Raw genomic sequence first — 19,320 nt, 5'->3', positions numbered from 1 at the left:
GTGACCTTTGTTAGTTTCTCTAATGCCAATATTCCAAGGTTACATCTTGGAGGCAATTGACAGATTTCTTTGACTGGTTTTTACAGCCCAGCCTAAAGTTGAACGTTAGCTGTAGGAGCTGGTTTATGAAATTTGAGTTTGTTATTAGTGAATGTTATTTACTGATTTATTTGCAATAGAGAGAGTGTATTTGAAGCCGTTAAAGAACTTTTCTCTTTTCTCTGTGTTCTCAAACGTTGCCCAACTAGTTCTAGTGATGGAGAAACCGAGGCCCAGAGAGAAGTACTGAGTGAATGTGCTGGAATAGCCATTTAGCAGCCTCTTACCCAACCTTCTGCTTTTGCCCAACAACCTTGAAATGTGAGGTGCAAAAGGATCCCACATGTTGGTCATGTTTATCATATATGGCTGTTGGGGGCAGGGGTAAATGGGTTCTTTGTTTTGAAACTGGTAGAAATCATTGCAAATGCATTAAAAAAAATCCAGTGTACTTAGTTGTGGGCAGCAGTCTTTAGTTAAATATATGCACTTTAAGTATGTTGGGTTTTTTATCTCATATAATTTCCAGATACCTTGTCTAAGATAATTCAATATTATATCTGGAATTTATGTACTTATTACAACTATTCTTTTATTTCAGTATATAAAACAAAATAAATACAGGTTCATGTGGCATTGATGTTTTCGACAAGTTGTTAATCTTGTTTCATTTGTTTATAATACTGGTAAAGAGAATTAATATAGGTTGGCTTTTTAATCTCCTTTTCCAAGTCAACTTTAATACATTTTGCCCTGACACACAATATTCTTATTTATTTTGACAGATCTCCATAATATTATCTTGCAGAAAGACTCAGTGTGCTTCGTGCTGACCTTAGGCGGTAACTTCTGTGTGGGGATGGGCAGAGCCAGGCCCTGGCGACCTTTCCGGCCCCTTTTGTGACCTTCACCTACCGAGGCAATTTCTCCTGAGCATATTGACTGACTCTTGATCTGGACTTGTGGTGGGCATGTGTGTGTGTTTTAACACATATTTATGATATAAATTCTATTTTTTTAGAATGGCGAATGGCATTTATATGAAAACAGAAGCCATTTTATAAGAAGAAATATGTGTAACAGAGAGGCCAGGAAAGAGAGATGTGTTAATCATCACTTAAATATACAATTTTTTTCTCAATACTACAGAAGATAATTTCCATACACATCACATCTGTCAATCTACAGTGGTGGTGAGTTGTTAGGGTTAAGTTAAAGGGACCAGTGCCAGAGATTCTTCAGGGCCTCAGGCCAGGTACTCAGGGCTGGAATCAGAGCAAAGCTGTGGTGCATTGGTATCCACTTAGACCCATGAATGTACTAGGAAAGGTTAACAATAAACTTGTCTGTCCATGACCATGGTTAGTAAAAGAAGGTCAACATTTATGATGGCTATCTTTGTACAAAACATAGAATTTAGAATAGTGAATATACACATTTGTTAATATTAAAGTTTCATTTACCCTGGCTGGTGTGGCTCAGTGGATTGAGTGCTGGACTGTGAACCAAAGGGTCGTCAGTTCGATTCCCAGTCAGGGCACATGCCTGCGTTGCAGGCCAGGCCCCTGGTTGGGGGGCGTGTGAGAGGCCACCACATATTGACATTTCCCTACCTCTCTTTCTCCCTTTCTTCCCCTCTCTAAAAATTAATAAAATCTTCTTAAAAAATAAAGTTGCCTTTAATATTGCAATTGATAAATGAAACTTGTGGCATCTCTCGCACAGTGAATTTATAAGAAATTTATCTAAGCATTTTTACGGATCAGCATGTAGCCTGGGTGAGTCTCTAAGGGCAAGAAACTTCACGTAGCCCTCTTTTAAAAGTCCCTTTGCCCCCCTCTTATTCTACAATATATGAAATTTTTCTATGAACTTACTATAACATTTCATTTCTAGTTTTTAACTCTGTAGATAGAAAGCTTGTGGTAGCTTTTATGTATAAGGTAAAAAAGAATCATTTTAATTATGCTAACAATAGGTGTAAGGTACATCCAGATGTAAAAAGCCTTCACCAAGTGAACTGAGCAGCAAAGAAAAAAAATCACCTGGCTTTACACATTAATCATGTTCGATTTAAAGTCTCCGAAACACAAACACCGCAAAACCTTTCTCAGCCAATCCGTCAGTCTTGGATTTTCACTTTACATGCTGATAAAAAGAGAGATATTTCAGGGGACTTCCGCCAAGATGGAGGCATAGATGGAAACACTTTGCTTCCTCGCGCAACCAAATCTAAAAACAACAAAGTTTTAACAACAATAAACGCAACCAAACCTCAGAAAATCGAACAATACGGAGTCCGAAAACTACGAACCACTCAGCTGAACCGGTGAGAGGGACAAAGCCAGCAGCAGAGCAGTTCGGGTAATAACGATCCCTCGACCCAGGCGCGCGCAAGCAGCCAAGGGCACAGATCCCAGGTGCGGGGTAGCTACCGCAGACCCAGGGAAGGCGCGGCACGGCTGGCTGTCTGAGGTCACTCATTTGCTCGCAGATAAACCAGTGAAGAGACGTGCATTGAGACAGACCACCCAGGCCCCTGCTCGGGCCAGCGGGCTTGCACATTTGCGCTCAGATAAACAGGCGGGGCAAGAGGCAAGTGGAGAGGACCGCCATTGCTCCCTCTCTGACTCCGCCCCCACATACAGCGTCACAAACCAGCGACCTGGGTGGCCCCGCCCTGGTGAACATCTAAGGCACCTCTCCTCATACGTAACAGGTGTAAACAGATCAAAACATGGCCCAAGAACAACTCAGAGCCCCAGAGCCAATAAATCTAAGTGATGAAGATATAGCTAAACTTTCAGATGCACAGTTCAAAACACTGGTGATCAGGATGCTCACACAACTGGTTGATTTTAGTCACAAATTAGAGGGATATATGAAGGCTAAACTAATTGAAATGAAGGCAAATGCACAGGAAACCAATAGTAATGGAAAAGAAACTGGAACTCAAATCAAGGGAACAGACCAGAAGGAAGGAAAAAATGACCAAACAGAAAAGGATGAAGAAACAAGAATTCAAAAAAATGAGGAGAGGCTTAGGAACCTCCAGGACATCTTTAAACGCTTCAACATCTGAATTATAGGGGTACCAGAAGGGGGAAAGGAACAGTCATGAGTGGAAACCTTATTTGAACAAATAATAAAGGAGAATTCCCCCAATCTGGCAAAGGAAATAGACTTCCAGGACATCCAGGAAGCTCAGAGAGTCCCAAAGAAGTTGGATCCAAGGAGGAACACACCAAGGAACATCATCATTACATTAGCCAAGATTAAAATGAAAGAGAGAATCCTAGAAGCAGCAAGAGCTAATAAGACAGTCACCTACAAAGGAGTTCCCATCAGACTGTCAGTGGATTTCTCAAAAGAGACCTTACAGGCAAGAAGGGGCTGGAAAGAGGTATTCCAAGTCATGAAAACCAAAGACCTACAACCAAGATTGCTCTATCCAGCAAAGCTTTCATTTAGAATGGAAGGACAGTTAAAGTGCTTCTCAGATAAGATCAAATTCAAGGAGTTCATCATCACCAAGCCCTTATTATATGAAATGTTAAAGGGACTTACCTAAGAAAAAGAAGATAAAAGAGATGAACAGTGAAAGGACAGCAAACTCACAGTTATTAACAACCACACCTAAAACAAAAGCAAATTAAGAGGACAGCTAGATCAGGAGTGAACCATAGAAACGAAGATCACATGGAGGGTTAGCAACAGGGGAGTGGGAGGAGGAGAAGGGGGGAGAAGGTACAGAAAATAGTAGCATAGACAGTAGATAGAAAATAGATGGGGGGGGAAGAATAGTATGGGAAATATAGAATCTAAAGAACTTGAGACATGTGTTCATGAGCTAAAGGTGGAGGAGGGGTGTGCAGGGTGGAGGGGAATGAAGGGGGGAACAGAACAAATGTAATGGCATAATCAATAAAATAAAAAATATATCTTAAAAAAAGATAGATATTTCACAGTCTAGCGCCTCCACAAGATTCCAATCTGACTGTGACTTTGGAGTTGGGTCCCTGGCCCCTCAGTCTAGGACAGGCCAGGATGCAGAAAGGGTGAGGGAAGCAGGGGAGGCACGGGGAGGGCCTGCGAGGGCCCACTTACCATCACTGCAGGACGCACTGCTGAGTAAGGGGCAGGGCCACTTGCTGCAGAATCCGCAAAGTAGCTCATCTTCTTTTCAGCACCTGGGTGGGAGAAAGGGTTCACTGAGCCGCTGGATGCACAGATGTGTGGGCTAGAAGCAAGATGTTTAAGTTTCAGAACCAGCATCTCCCTAGGAACCATCAAACTTACCTCTTTGTGTTAGAAGGGAAAAAAACTCAAAACTCAGAAAGATGAAGTGACTAACCCAGCAACCAGAGCACAGAACAGACCCCAGATGGAGCCAGCCCCCTGACAGCAAAGGAGCATGCAGAATGAACAGCCTCCCAGGGATGTGAAAAACAAGCAGTGGAAACGTCTACAAAAAGACCCTTTTGTAGGGTTTCTGGGCAGGAACTAGGTCTTGTGTGTCTTTTTTAGTAACATCCCCATCCATACATCACCCTCCCTCCAACCCAGCCGGGCCTGGCACGCAGCTGGCACTTGGCACACAACTGTTGCATACACCAATCAGTAAAGGAAAAAAAGAAAGAAAAGACAGGAGAGAAGGATGAAAAAGCTCCTTCATACAGACGTGTTAGCCAGGATCCAAGACACAGAGAAACAGAGAAGACCTGGAAAAAGGATTAAACATTATTCATCTTGAGAAAAGGAGAAGGACTATTAAATAACTCTTGTTGAGAGCTGTTATCTACGTTGAAAGTCTTAACGACAAGAAAGCTTGAGGAGTATCTTGGATGAAGGCATTTTCCAGTGAGCTGTGGGTTATCAGGAAAATCATTTATCAGACACTTCTGTTCACTTCAGTGCTTATAAAGTGCATTACTTCTCACACTTTCATAAATTCAATATTATGTACTTTTAAAACGTCTTTCTCAAATAATATAGAAAGTTCAACTCCTGGGCCTATCGTTCAGAGGACAAATTCCTATTGCTAGAAAGTGACATTTTAGTTTCAGCTTAACTGCCTCCCAGGGTGCCCGTGCTCACCCCGCCTCCTTGGTGACATGGAAAGCCGTCACAAATCTGCAGAGAACTAAAGAGCACCATGTGTCTTGTGCTCAATTGGTAGTTTTGCTTCACCATCTCAGTAAGCAGTATGCTGGCCAATGAACAGACCTCCTTTCATGTAACATGTATTCCAATGACATAGTTAAATGGTCTCAGACACACAACATGGAATTCTATCAACTAAGAGTGACCATCACAGAGACACTGGCATCATGGGGTTGAGAGAAGTCAGCCGTAAACCTCCAGTCATAATGTCTTAACCGAGCACTGTGTTTATGGTCTTTAACTACAACTTTATCTTTTTCCCAAAAAGTAGACCTTTTCTCCCCAAAACAATCAAAGTAATGCCAATTAAAAAAATTAAGTAACTAACAGTAACAAGGCTGCCTTAATTAAGATTTTGTGCCTAGTTTTTCGGGGACTTGATCACCGCTGCAGCAAAATGGTCCCCAGGGAGGACCCCCAGCGGTAACACTGAGGAGCGGGAAAGAGATCCAAGTCCTCCCGTCCAAGGACACGTTAACATCTGCTTCTGTGGTCACCTATTCAGAGTTTGTTTCTAAAAACAGTGAGCAGCTACCAGACTCCACGCTGTGCCCCAAGTGTGAAGTCAGACTGAGGGTTTGTGGCACAGGTCAGCCTGGGCGCGTCCTCACCATGCCTTCTAGGGGCCGTCTCAGCAAGCTCTGCATTTCCTTGTACTGAAACATTCTTTATTTTTATTCTTAAAATCAAGTTTTCAAGTCCTAATGACTCTTGCACCCCCGCTTTAATGCTTTTGGACCATAGATAAGACATATAAGGTAACGTGGGTTGTGTCACACTGAGGATGACTTAACCACGGTTAAGATTCCCCTGGGAAAAGTTGGTCATCTCCCCAGGGCCCTACCGTGCAACCTGTACCTTTGGGACGTATGCAGGGACTGGGGAGGGCTGCTTCCTGCAAGCCATCCAGCACCCTCCCCCCGGGTTTCCACCCCCAGCACCCCACACATCCCAGGAGTCATCACAGACCTCAGTGGTTCGTTCATTCATTCCAGAGCACACTGATGGTTCCCTTTGTTGGGGAGTTGTGAACTGGTTCGGTAAACAATGACTATGTGTCTGCTATGTGCCAGGTGCTGTGTGGGCACTGGAGTCACGCTGGCAAATAAAGATCCCTGTTCTCATACGGACCCTACATTCTATCAGCTCAGGATAAAACTGAGAAAGAAGACAGGCTCCCATATAACTACGATATAATGTGCTGAATGGTTTACCAACACTGTGGGGAAAATAGCTGTCAATCGGTTCTGCTGGCACAGGGAAGAGGATTCATGGACAACAGGCACAGTGCAAAGTGTGAGTAGCAGGACCTAGGAGCCATTCCTAGACTCCCACAGGCAGTAAAGACCTTGACCTTCTGAACTGCTACTCTACTTATATAGCGGGAAAAGAAAGGACTTTTGCAACTGGTAATTTGTCCTGAAGCCCAGGTCAAAGGCACCAAGAGTTTCAGCCCCAGACAGCCTCCTCCTCACAGCCACACTCCACAGAGCTTGGAAACAGGGTCCCTGGAAAGGTGTTTTCTCTCCCCAGTTGACAGAACGAGGTAGGAAACCTGCAGCCCTCGTGTGCTACGCTCCGTGCTAGCTGCGTTCTCAAAGCCGGGTGTTCTGTGAAGGACGCTTCCCTTGGGGAAAGGCCTTCACCCAGGGAGGAAGCTGGAAAGAGGGAGTTGCCTGGGCTCACATCTCAGGAAATAACTCTGGGACAGAAATGGATTACTGCTCGATTACTTTTTGGAGAAAGAAAAAAAGAACCCACCCTTTTCCCACTTGTAGATTGTGACACAGAGCAGCTGCTGTAGATGTAAACCCTTTCAGAAAAAGCAAAAGGAATGTTTGGGTGATTTTTTTTTTTGGACTCGTTAGCCAAAGAGAATTCCCTCCCACATGACAGCTATTTGAACGTCAGCTGGACCAACATTTTTGTCTTGGCGTTCCAAATGTTTATTACCTACATGCAAGACAACTGTGTGATTTAAGACCTACTCCCCAGCCCAGAAGCACCCATAGGATTCTCTCAAAGTAGAAATGATTGGAATACTTGGTAATAGAGGCATAAAGAGCTGAGTTTAATTGTCTTGAATGGGACCGGCAAGGCTCAAGCAGAGAATAAATGTTATCTGCAGTGGCTTTGTGCTCCGGAAGCTCTTGACTGGCCTATGGCGGCCTCCAGGATCTGTGTCCCTACCTTCGCCCACCCCTCACCATGCACCATGGCAAACTCCACTCCTGGAATGCCCTGTTGTTCTTTTAAGTAACCCGTGTTCTTTCTCACTCCCCTGTGCTTCTCAGGGACCCCCTCCAACAAAGAGGCCAGCTGCCCCGCTGCTCCTCAGGATAACTAACCCGACTCCTCATAGTTTCAGGCTGACCTCAGAGTTTTTGCTGCCAGGAATTCTCGCTAAAGCACCCTTCACCCCTGCCAGGGCTCACTGTCCCTTCTCTGTGTTCTACCACGTGTATTTCAATCATTGTGCCTAACATACAGTTTTATAAACATCTGTTTCTGTTTGCCTCTCTCACTAAAATTTGAGCTATTCGAAGGTCAACGCCATGCCTTTCCCATTTTTGTATCTCCAGAATTTCAGACAGATGATGGAGCACAATAAAAGTCATTTTCTAACTCTGGCCAGTGCGCCTCAGTTGATTAGGCATCATCCCACAAAGCAAAAGGTGGCTGGTCCTATTCCAGGTCAGGACACATGCCTGGGTTGCAGGTTCAGTCTCCAGTTGGGGTGTGTGCGAGAGGCAACCAATGGATGTTTCTCTCTCACACCAGTGTTTCTCTCCCTCTCTTTCTCCTTCCCTTTGCCTTTCTCTTAAAGTAAATAAATAAAATCTTTTTGAAATGTTCATTTTTTTAAATGAGTAAGTGAATGAATGATTGAGTGTCATAAGACTGAAAATGTAAGAAGTGGGTCTGATGTAAATAACAGTCGATTTTCAGATTGTAGAATCTAAATAGATTGCAGGTCTGGATAAGGATCCCCTTGAAATAACAGGTTTCTGTGATCTGTTCATTTCTAGGTGAAAACTGCTTCCCTTGATTCACTACCTGTTGAATGTCACTTATGGACGAAGCCTTCGCCCCCACTCCACGTCCGTAGCAGCACCCTCCTCCCCACTCTACACTGGCTGCTTGGCTGTTGCCTCCCCCACTCCCACCCCCTACCATTGAGGCCCCCCCGGGGCAAGGGTTTAGTCTGTTTCTTCCCTCTCTGTCCTGAGATCCGGGACCAGTGTTGGTAGGTTGGTGTCATACAAAGAACCATTGAATCAGGAGTGTAAGTTAAAAAAACTTGCACGCACCCTGTAACTCACGTAAGCCCCTTTTTACAGGTGAGGACAAAGACTCCCAAGGCCACTGGCCAGTCGAGCAGAGGCCGGACTCCAGGTCTGCGTTCTCTGCCTTGCCCATCCTGGAGTTTCGGGAAATAAATGGGCAACCTTTGCGGAGAACAAGCAAGGTAATGATGTGGTGTGTGTGGTTGTCTGCCACTCAGTAAACTTTGAACTAGTTTCCTGTAGGACTCAGGAGAGAGCTCTGTTCTTCATCATGCATGTGACCCACAGCTTCTGGAGCGCACTACCTGCCTTGGGGCCAGGACCTGAAATCTGATGCTTCCTTTACCGAGGCCTCTTCAGGGGCCTCCAGGTGATGCCCAGAATGAAGGGCAGCAGAGGGATGGGGGCGGCCAGGCCAAGGCGGCAGAAGGGCAGTCGACCCCAGAGAGATGGACCTTGGTGGTGGTGGCCTCCAGCTCCCATCCACTCCACCCCCTGAGTAACTGGGACGTCAGATACTCAGTCTTCCTCTTGGATTACGTGCTCTTCAAGGGAACACTATGCCTTTATATAAACAACTCAGCAAACTATACTTTAATAATTTTTTAAAATAATTGTTTTTGCCAAAATAACATACGTTCACTGAAAAACTACAATAAAAGTACAAAAATTCTAAAATGAATGCCAAAAATCACCTGAAATGCCACCATTCAGAGACAATTGTACTAATATTTTCTCTAGCATTCTTCTGGGTATTTTTAATTCATCTATACACAAATACAGATATAACATACACACATGATCATAATTTTACATTCAGTTTTATTCCCTGCATGCTGTTTTGCAATATGATTTTTTCATTGATGTTTGCTGTAATACTGTGGACATCTTTCTATGTCAACAAATATAGTTGTACATCTCAAAGTATGATTGCTGAGTATTGTATGTATTATTATTGTTTTCTTAATGACCCTTTTATTGTAAAATTGGTTAGTCCCCCATTCCTTGTCATTAGAAAAGTTCCTTCCCTGGCTGGTGTGGCTCAGTGGATTGAGTGCAGGCCTGTGAACCCAAGGGTCGCTGGTTCAATTCCCAGTCAGGGCGCATGCCTGGGTTTCGAGACAGGTCCTCAGTTGGGAGGATGCAAGAGGCAGCAAATCAGTGCTTTTTTAGCATACCAATGTTTCTCTCCCTTTCTTTCTCCCACCTTTACCCTCTCTCTTAAAAAAATAATAAATAAATCTTTTTAAAAAGGAAAAAGAAAAATTCCTAAAATATTTTCTATTCTCATTAAATGAGTAAAACTGGTACTGTTGGGTCAAAGAATGTGCACATTCTACATTTGAATACACATAACATACCTCCATCCATAACAGAGAGCCAAAATTACACTGCCTCCAACAGAGGCACCGGGTTTTCAACTTGACCTTACACTTTCCTATTCCTCGTAGCTTCATAGGTCAAAAGTCATGGCTCCAGTGTATCCCGGGTGCGAAAGCTCCGCAAGGGGTCTACAAAAGTGCAATAATGCTGTGACGGAAAATGTAGATAACATTCTTCTCTTCTTTAAAAACAAAGTAAAATATAAGTAGATTCACAACTAGCCTCCCTTCTAATATTAACAAGTTAAGATTGTCATTATTTTATGACAAAAAGGATATCCTTTTGGCCTGGAATGCAGAAGAAAAAGCATTTGGCTTTCAAAAACACTAATTGTTTAAGGGAAGCTTGCTCCCAGAGCCAGCACCTTTGCCGCATGAAGACAATACTGCCACACGTCATCAAGGCTGGGTCTCTATGTGCAGCACAGAGTCTTAATTTCTTCTTTCCGAATAAATGTCGTGTCAGTCTGCTTTTAGAAACTCAAACTGTGCCTGCAGACCCAGTTCCAAATGGTCCCATCTCATTTTGAACCAAGATCCTGAGTTTCCTTTTGGAGACAACAGCCTGAGACCACAAGTCACGCGGCCACAGCGTGCGCAGAGGAGGGAACTTTGACCTCCAGCTGCACAGGAACTGCAGCCTCGCAGCCTCGCAGTCCTCGACTGCAGAACCAAAGCATCAGGACCTGGCCACAGTTGGAAAACCGAGACTCTTTCAGGAACAAAATGTCTGCTGTCCAGGATGATCTGGCGCAGAGGCCCCTTACCATCGATGACCAAGTTCCAAAGCACCTCAGGGAAAACTGGCTTACCAGCACTTCCACATACTTGTTCCCCTGACTCCTTTAACTGTACCCCCATCCCCACTGCAGGCCATTTAGGACTTTGGTTTTCTTCCCATTCTCCTAGCACCATGCCCTGCAAGACAGTGACTCTAATTCCTCCCCTGCAGTTCTCGGTGGTCAGTGGTTGACTTTGCTGCACTCCAGACGGAAGAACTGTCTTCTTGTCGGGCTACAGGTCTAAGGATCAGCTCCTTCCAGAAGCTTTCTCTGAATCTCCCAGGCAGCCAGATGAGTATCCTTGATCTTTCTCCTTGGTAGTTACCCTCACAATGTGCCTATCAAAAATCATTGTATTTCCTGTATATATGTCCATTTCTGCTCCTGAGTTATGAATTGCACTAAAGGTTGCTGACTAGGTGAGAGTCCGTACATGAAACAGAGTTAGTGTGTACAAGAGTTATGCCTCAGCCCTGGCTGGGGTAGCTCAGTGGATTGAGCACAGGCCTGCAAACCAAAGGTTCGATTCCCAGTCAGGGCACATGCCTGGGTTTCAGGCCAGCTCCCACCAGGGAATGCACAAGAGGCAACCATACATTGATATTTCTTGCCCTCTCTCCTTCCCTTCCCCTGAAAAGATAAATAAATAAAATCTTTTAAAAAAAGAGTTATGCCTCAGTACTTGCAGTAAAAAACCATCTGGATCAAAATAAATAAATAAAAAGAGTCATTATTTGCGATGACCCTTGTCCATATGTAACCCAAGGTTACAATTCTTTCATGTTAACTGCGAGCAGGGTTGTATTTTTCTCTGCCTAATGGATGGACCAGATTGATGTGTTTGTCTATTCTTACTCATTATTTTCTCCCTACTTTTCATGAGTAGCCCATTTATAAGTTTCAGGTCATTTCAGTAAATGTCTCCCTTGATCTGGCAGTGCAACAAAATCTACCAAGTCCAATCCTCCAAAAACTCAAATTTAAGCATTAAATCAGATTAACATCAAATTTAGGTAGCTGAACATTCCTCATTTCCCTAAGGAAACTCTGTGGTTATAATAAGTAGAAGAGAAAAATGGCTTAGAGCAAAAAAAAAAGAATTCTCTCATTTCTAAACCTACCAAGAAGCTCATTTTCTTGACCAGCTATTCCAATAGTACAGTAGTAAACACTGCTTCTTATTTTAAGTAGCCAACCTGGACCAATAAAGGCGATGCTCTCATTTATGTGCTATTGACTTCTGTGTCTCACACGGATTTCTCTAAGTTCACAAAGCAGCAACACACAGTACAGTGAACATCTCACTCTTGTTTCTCCCCAACTTACTGGTAATTAATCCCCCACCTTGAATAGAGGCCAGAAAGTGACTCATATCCATCTCCTGTTTCTCTAAACAGCCCCCATCTTCTAATTAAGCACAACACTTTCAAGTTCTGTATGAATTGACATACTCAACTGATCTTTCCTGGAATAGTAAAAATGGACTTGTGTTATCATAATATCACAAAGGTGTATTGTCTTGCCCTTCCTCAAGGAGTAGCTCACTAATGTCTTCCGAAGAGGAGAAGGAATGTAAAATAGTTCTAGTCCACTCTGCCATCCCAATTAGGAAATGAGGAGAGCCTCCTACGCTCCTTTATGTTTCCTTCTCATGGAAACAGACCCCTGACCATCCTGCCGCTGGAATGGCGTTGTTGACAACAGGCAAAACGGTGCTGCTTCTCCTAAATGTCAAGGCTGCACTTTACAGCCTACCCTCTTCCATGACCAGGAACTTTAGAAGCACAATGTCAATCCCAGTCTCTGAAACTTTTCAGAAGCCAACATTCTATTTTTGCTTATGTAAGGACATCTTTTAGAAGACCAAATGTAGCATTTAATCACCTGGTTTACAGTAAAAGTGGCCTTGACTTCAAATGCCATTCCTCAAATCCTATATTTATTGTTTTAAGATCTTATTTACTGATTTTTAGAGAGAGGGGGAGGAACGGAGAAAGAGAGGGAGAGAAACATCAATGTGTGTGGTTGCCTTTCACGCACCCCCTACTGGGGAGCTGGCCTGCAACCCAGGCATGTGCCCTGACTGGGATTCAAGCTGACAACCCCATCTTTCGCAGGCCTGCACTCAATCCACTGGGCCACACCAGCCAGGGTCAAATCCTATATTTAATAATGACACTCAGCAAAGTGTCACAGTTGCCCTTCGGATGCACTCTAGTACCATGCTCACAGTAGGTGCTCCGTAGAGTAGGATTGTTAAAAATGAGGAACTAGAGGCAGAGAAACAATGCAAGCCCCTCTGCTTCACAAGAGCAGGTATAGCAGAGGTCATGACGTGAGATTCCAGGCCAAATCCAACCCCTGCAAGTGCTGCAGGTCTAGAGATGTCAACTGTAACCCCATGGCTGCTGCCAAAGAAGTCCCCAAGGAGCCTGAAATTTTAAATAATTACTTTTCGACTCACAGAGTGTGAAGCATGTCTGACGCAATCTGAAATTTAGATATAGGCTGTTAAGAAACTTTCCAAAACACCTGAGAGGCCCCATAAATCGAGATATGGAGAGAAAACAGTGAACAGGGACACCAGCTGCCTTGAGCTCTCCAGCCCATCAGACGGCTTCTTAGACTGTGTCTGATTGTGATTTCCATGGGTGGAGTGTCATTTGTTTTATTGCCCAAATTATAAGGTTCAAATTTCTCAGTAGAATGCTAAGCAACTTGCTGGCATTCTTATGTAGAGAGGGATTTTGCAAATTCAGTGAACTTGGGAGTTGGAAAAAAAAATGCATCGAATCTGCCCCTTGTTCATTTGAATAAACTGAGCCCAGACAGGTTAAGTGCTCTGGAATTACAGATTCTGGGTTAACCAGGAGCCCCTTACTGAGTGTGTGGGTCATGGGCAAATGTCTCAGGACCACAAAGTCATAGCTTCCTCAACTCTAAAAGGGAGATAATAATACCAACCCTTCTGGGATTGAGAAGGGTTATATAAAAGTACTCAGCAGAGTGCTTGACAGATGATAAAATGGTCAATACATAAGGGTTGTTATTATTGCTATTTTTATTCCAGGGCCTGGCATTAGTGAGCATTCACTAATTCATAGCAATAGTGGCCGTTATTAATCACTGTTTTTACTGCCCAAGGTGGCAGAGGTCATTTATCTAGGTAATTGAGCTAGAACCCAGGTGGCCTAAATCCCTTATCTCTTTTTCTAAAGCATTTACATTTAAATAATCGAAAGACAGGATTCCCTTCCATAATCATAGACTGAAGAGCATTAGTCAAGAATTTCACAGGAGAAAAAAGCCACAATTTCTGTTGAATGGTAGTCTGTTTGTACCATTGTTATGCATAAAACCAAGAAGTAAGCACTTTCCTTACAGTGGGGAACAAAGTCACTGAAAGATTGCATAGCACAAATGGGGCGATGTTGCAGCTTCCTGAGTTAAACCAACATCTTTTTTATATAAATGCCAATCTTTTGTGGAGTAACACTTTAGCAACTAGATATATATAAATATAAGGAAGTACCAAGCTGCTGGGGAAAATATTGCAAAAGTCTTGATTCGGGCTCTGTTGGGTTTTTTTGTTTTTTGTTTTTTTAGAGCAGTGCTTCCCCAGCTGAAATGCGTAAGACTCACCTGCGAAGCGTGTTAAATGCAGAAGAGCCGGATTCAGCCAATCCGAGTCCTGCCTGACAGTGCGCATTTCTAACAAGATCCCGCAGCCACGCAGTGTCTGGCCTAACTTGGTTAAATTCATGAGTGATTATAACAAGTCAAGTGTTCGGACGGCAGAACCCACTGAGAAGCAGGGAACCGGGACTCTGTGCCACCTGCTGAGCAGAAGTTTGATTTTTATCTTAGCGGCAACCCAAGGCCAGCCAGGGAGGAGCTCGGGTCAGCGCCTGTCCCCGCCTCTCCAGTCACTTGGCCACATCTGACCCAGCTCCTTGCCTTTCCTAAGAGGCTGTGGTTTCAAGCCTCAAGAAACTGGCATCGCTGCCTCCACCCCCACCCCACCACCACCACCACTGACAAGAATCCTTTTGGATTAAGGATTACCTGAGGCACCAAAGATAATTAAGAGTAATTTGCATTCGATTTTTTTCACAATTTTAAAGGACTTCACTCTTTTGAAAAAGTATTGTGTTTTGCAACTAGCCGTGCCTCTGAAATTATTGCAAAATAAAAAGTTAAAACAATGCTTAGAATGTGAAAGAGCTTAAAATTCCCTGGTGTTCTACTTTTCTATACCTCTCAAAAATGTATTCATTTTATTTCCCCCACTGAGAATGTTTTCTTATCCAAAACTGACCCCAAACACCCTTTTCTCCCTGCTCTAGGTACCATTCTTTTCCATCTGAACTCCCCGTATCATGTCACTTAACAATCACATTATCTTTCATTCATTTCCAACCTCCTTCAGATAAAATTCTGCCTCCCAAAATAAACTGCTCATTTTTTTAAATTGGAATTTACATATTGCTCCCTAGGTATTAATCACAGCACCCAACACAAGGCTAATTGGCACGGGGCAGACATTCCATCAATATTTGTCAGGAGCAGAGTTGAGGGAGAGGTTTACTGAACGGGTTGACGGGACCCTGTGGGCTTTCTTCAGAATCAGCGTCAGTCAGTATCTTCCTAATGGTGACTAATTAATCCGTAGTCAACTAGCAGGTTATTTGGAAAACAGGCCTAATCCACAGTGTTCTCCCAGATAAAAGCAAAGCAGAGGTCTGTGCTTCAGAATTCAGCCTAAACGTGTGTGTCTCCAAGCTACTCAGGTTGCTGGGAGGTACCACTCCAGCCAGGGGCTCTGGACTCACATTCCTTTGGTTTTAATCAGGTCTCCCCACTAACCTGGTCATATTAGCAGGCCACAGGGTCCTCATTCATGAAGGGGATGACCAGAGCGCTCACCTCAAAGCCTTCACTGTAGGTTAAATGAAGCTGTCCATGCAAAACCCCTCTCTTGGGCTCAGGGACACCGTGAAACAAGCAACACACCAAGTGCTCAGTAGACACGAGGGATTGCCGTCCTTCCCCAGGGAAAGTGGAGGAAACCAGGTATTCCATCCAAACGATCCTCCAGCTGTTAAAAGTGATCTCTCTAAAGCTACATTTCCAGTAAAGCAAGAATAAAGGGAATAAAGAGGCAAAAAAAATGAGTTGTCTTCATATCTAAATTTCCCCAAGATTAAAGAAACTCACAAGATTTGCCTCAAGTGGCACTCAGTTGCTGTATACCACATTTATTTTGCTTAAATACTAAAGACTTCTTAACTTAATTTTCATAAAGGAAAGAGAGAGACAGGAAAAAGGGCAAGAGGGAGGGAGGAAGGACATATGCCCCAGTTTCAGGGATGAAACCCTTCCTTCTGCTGTTCGATGCAGGAAGGGGAATTCTGAGTGATAATTAGGAAAAGACAGTTGCCATGGCAAACACATCTGTTCAACAATAGATGAAATCATGAGGTACAGCAGAACATGAATGGCCAGTGAGAACTTTAGCTATTGTCCTGGGGTGCACCCAGGAGAGAAAGGCCAGAGCTATTTGTTTCTGTGCATGTGTTTGAATTCTGCCTGGATCTCCCGTAGGGACCAGCATCCACACACCCAACTTGTTATAGTATTTCTTCAGACTCTCTTCGCCTTGTTGGTACTTTTGCTTTTCAATGCTCCATGCTATTTACTTCTATTCTGTCATCTGTGTGAAATAGGTGGGGTGCAAATCATTATTCACAGTTTAGAGATAAAAAAAAGGCACAACCAAGTGAAATAACTTCTTCTCGATTGCAAAGCCAGCCTCGAAGGGAACCCAAGTACACATCGATGCACTTCCCTGGCTCCAAAGCTGGTGCCAGTGCCAGTTCTAGTTCTGACTCTAGTGCCTTTGAACTCCAGTATACTCAGAGGCTGTGAATTGGGCCAGGACCATGCCCTCAACCAATACTCCAAGGTCATGCATACCAAACATTGAAAGACTGCACCCTGCTCCCTACCCACCCCCAGGCCCTATTCTTGGACTTCCTGGCACCTCTACCAGCTAGCACCTCGGTGCAAGGAGCCCGTAGGACAAAGATGCCCTCTCTGTAATCAGACTCTCACTTCCCACATCCTCAGCTGCAGAATCAGGACGGAAGAGCCTGCGTGGCTGCCTCCACTGTTTGTTTTTTCACTACTGAGTTGGCAAGGATGGACGTTGTTGATTTACAATTAGAAGCAGCATGCTTCTTCAAATATTAATATTAATAACTACAATGCTGAACACATGAAAAGGTCTTTTCATCTTCAAAGCACTTTGAAGACATTAACTCATTAGCTCTCCCTTCCCTCCATTCGAGAACAACAGGTAAGTAAGACTCTCAATAGCGCTTGGTGGCCACCCAGCACCCCTCCGTGCCTAAGTAGCCTGAGCCTGCAGAGGCAGGAGGGTTTTCTGTTTAGATAAAAGGAGACCTGATGCAATCCAGAACCACAACTGATGAAGGAGTCCAAGTGTCAGTCATCTTACAAATCAAATGGAGCTACGAGAGTTATCATTTTAGCATCTGTATTTACTGTTGCTTAACAAATATCTATCTTTTCAGTTGCACAGTAGTGGTATAAAGTAGGAAGAAAATGGCCTTGAGATTAAAAAAAACTTACCCCAAAGATAATGAGAATAACCTACCATCGAATGCCTTGATCTCCGTATCTGTAACCCAGCATTTTTCAGCAGTTCGCCCACATACAATGCTACTTTAAAAGGAGGTAGCAGAGACGTTTTAACAGTAGATGAGCCTCCACAAAGTGGAACTGCCGGATAAAGTCACCGCATGGCAGGGGATGGCATCCGCTCCCTCTGCTTTTTCGTGGAGTGCCCCTCAAGTCCACCTCTGCCGTGGAGGTGAGAGATGCCCCCCAATCCAGAGACCCCCATCTCAACTACAGTCCAACAGACAGAGAGAACCTTACAAAACTGTGAATCACAAGTCAGAGAAAATCACCAAAAAGGCTAGTTTGGTTTGCAATATTCAAACCTGCAACAATTTCCTCTCTATAAAAGCAACTCATTAAGCTGCTCGGAAGGAAAAAAACAAAAAGATGTAAAACAATAGGCTCACTAGGAGTGAAAGAGGGAAAAATGAAAAGATTCTACATTTAACTACAGCTTTAGTTCATTGGAAGTGCTCCAACAGGCAAAGAAAATTCAGAGTTTCTGACATGTAATCTGTGAGTATCTAAAACGTGCCTGGCTTTGCATTTAAAACCAAGAAAAGGAGTGAAGTATAGTCTTGATTTTAGACTCTGAATAAGATAAGAAAGTATTTTTGAAAATTGTTGTCAAACACTTCAATGGAAAATACAGGAAAATGTGAAAAGAGAAAATCGCACTTGCATCCTGAAAGTTCCCCTCAATTTATCATTTCGTTACACAGAATTATTTTAAAGAGGAAAAGGAAAAGGGACAGTGAAGTTTTAAGCAGAAACTCACACCTTACTCACTACTTTGCTGGAGAGACTGGGTGGTGGTGAATCGGCCCTGAGCGAGCTTCCCTCAACGTCCGCTTCCCGGTCTCTTTCCAACTACCTGCGGGAATCCAGGGCTCAGTGGCTGGAGGATGCAAAGACCATAATTTCCCTAATAGAGCTGCCTCCTTAAATTGGGGGGTGTGGTCACGCCCGGGAAAACTGAAGGAAAAGCAGGATTTTGCTAGCCCCTGACATCACAGAGACAGCCACTGGGAAGGCTTTTCTGTCTAGGAGGAAAAGCAAATCCTGTTACTGACTTTGCAAATCAAATCACACCTTTTTTCCTATCCTTCAGATTATCCTTCAATTAACATATAACTCAGCCTTCGGGGGTACTGGGGAGGGAGATGAGGAAAATGGAAGCAGCTCAGTGGGACAGGACCCTGTCTCAGCCTCCACCGATGCATTAGATCTCACGCTCTATGGAATATGTGAATGTTTATACTTCACATTTCTTGACTCTCAGTGGAGCCCCATTTAACGTAAGCAAGAGGTAGGAGAGGGGGAGGACTGGAAAGGCTGTTGGAAAAAGGATGCCCCCCCGCCCAGCCACCTGCTGGAGCTCCTGGTATCCCCAGGAACTTGATGTGAAATATGATATCTTCAGGAAAGGAGAATAAGTCTATGGAAGGGAGCTGACCAAATAGCAAGTTGTGCTTTCTGAAAAGTAAAGCTAAAACATGATCTTCATATCAGCCTGGTTTAGAACATTCCTAAAATAGATTAGTGTAGTGGCCCTGAGTCCAAGTTCATGGTGCAGGAATAAAAGTGTAGACATATTCATGTACTGGTCATTTAGAGAAAATGTAAACAACATGAAAATGTTGCATCTCATCTATCTGGAAACATGTAGCAGCTTTTATTCACATAGTCAGAACTGTGGCAAGAATGTTATAGTGTAATAGCATTTCTACATAGAGAGCTTTTTCATTACAGAATTTTTTTAAGTCACTATTTGGCTGCTTAATAAGACTTTGATCCTGAAAGATTCCATTTACTTTGAGTAATAGATGCGAGCTACAATTTGCCATGGTTGGCTTCTTTCCTTCCTAATGAAGACACAAATGTTCAAGGTTGAAAGTCTATGAAAATCTAATAAATGCCATTCAGAGCAACATCATTGTTCTCCTCCATTGTACAGAGAGC

At 43.6% G+C, this 19,320-nt stretch overlaps 1 protein-coding gene across 3 annotated transcripts in view; it reads right to left on the bottom strand.

The window, feature by feature from the left end:
• ETS1 (ETS proto-oncogene 1, transcription factor) overlaps positions 1 to 18,230 on the bottom strand; it is a 126,872-nt gene extending 108,642 nt beyond the window's left edge. The window contains exons 1-2 of one of the 3 annotated variants that reach the window (XM_037134241.2): positions 18,139 to 18,230; positions 4,147 to 4,229 (exon numbers count right to left, since the gene is read on the bottom strand). In XM_037134241.2, the coding sequence (XP_036990136.2) occupies positions 4,147 to 4,215 (69 nt within the window). In that variant the 5' untranslated portion in view covers positions 4,216 to 4,229; positions 18,139 to 18,230. The remainder of the gene's footprint in view (positions 1 to 4,146; positions 4,230 to 18,138) is intronic. The other 2 variants (XM_037134238.2, XM_037134239.2) reach the window with 2 other exon arrangements.
• Between the last annotated feature and the right edge of the window lie 1,090 nt (positions 18,231 to 19,320).

The sequence above is a fragment of the Artibeus jamaicensis genome, unplaced genomic scaffold (genome assembly GCF_021234435.1).
Source record: "Artibeus jamaicensis isolate MK-2021 breed Jamaican fruit bat unplaced genomic scaffold, CSHL_Jam_final scaffold_660, whole genome shotgun sequence".
Taxonomy (NCBI): domain Eukaryota; kingdom Metazoa; phylum Chordata; class Mammalia; order Chiroptera; family Phyllostomidae; genus Artibeus; species Artibeus jamaicensis.
Note: the sequence above shows the minus strand (reverse complement) of the source record. Positions and strands in the feature narration are given on the sequence as shown.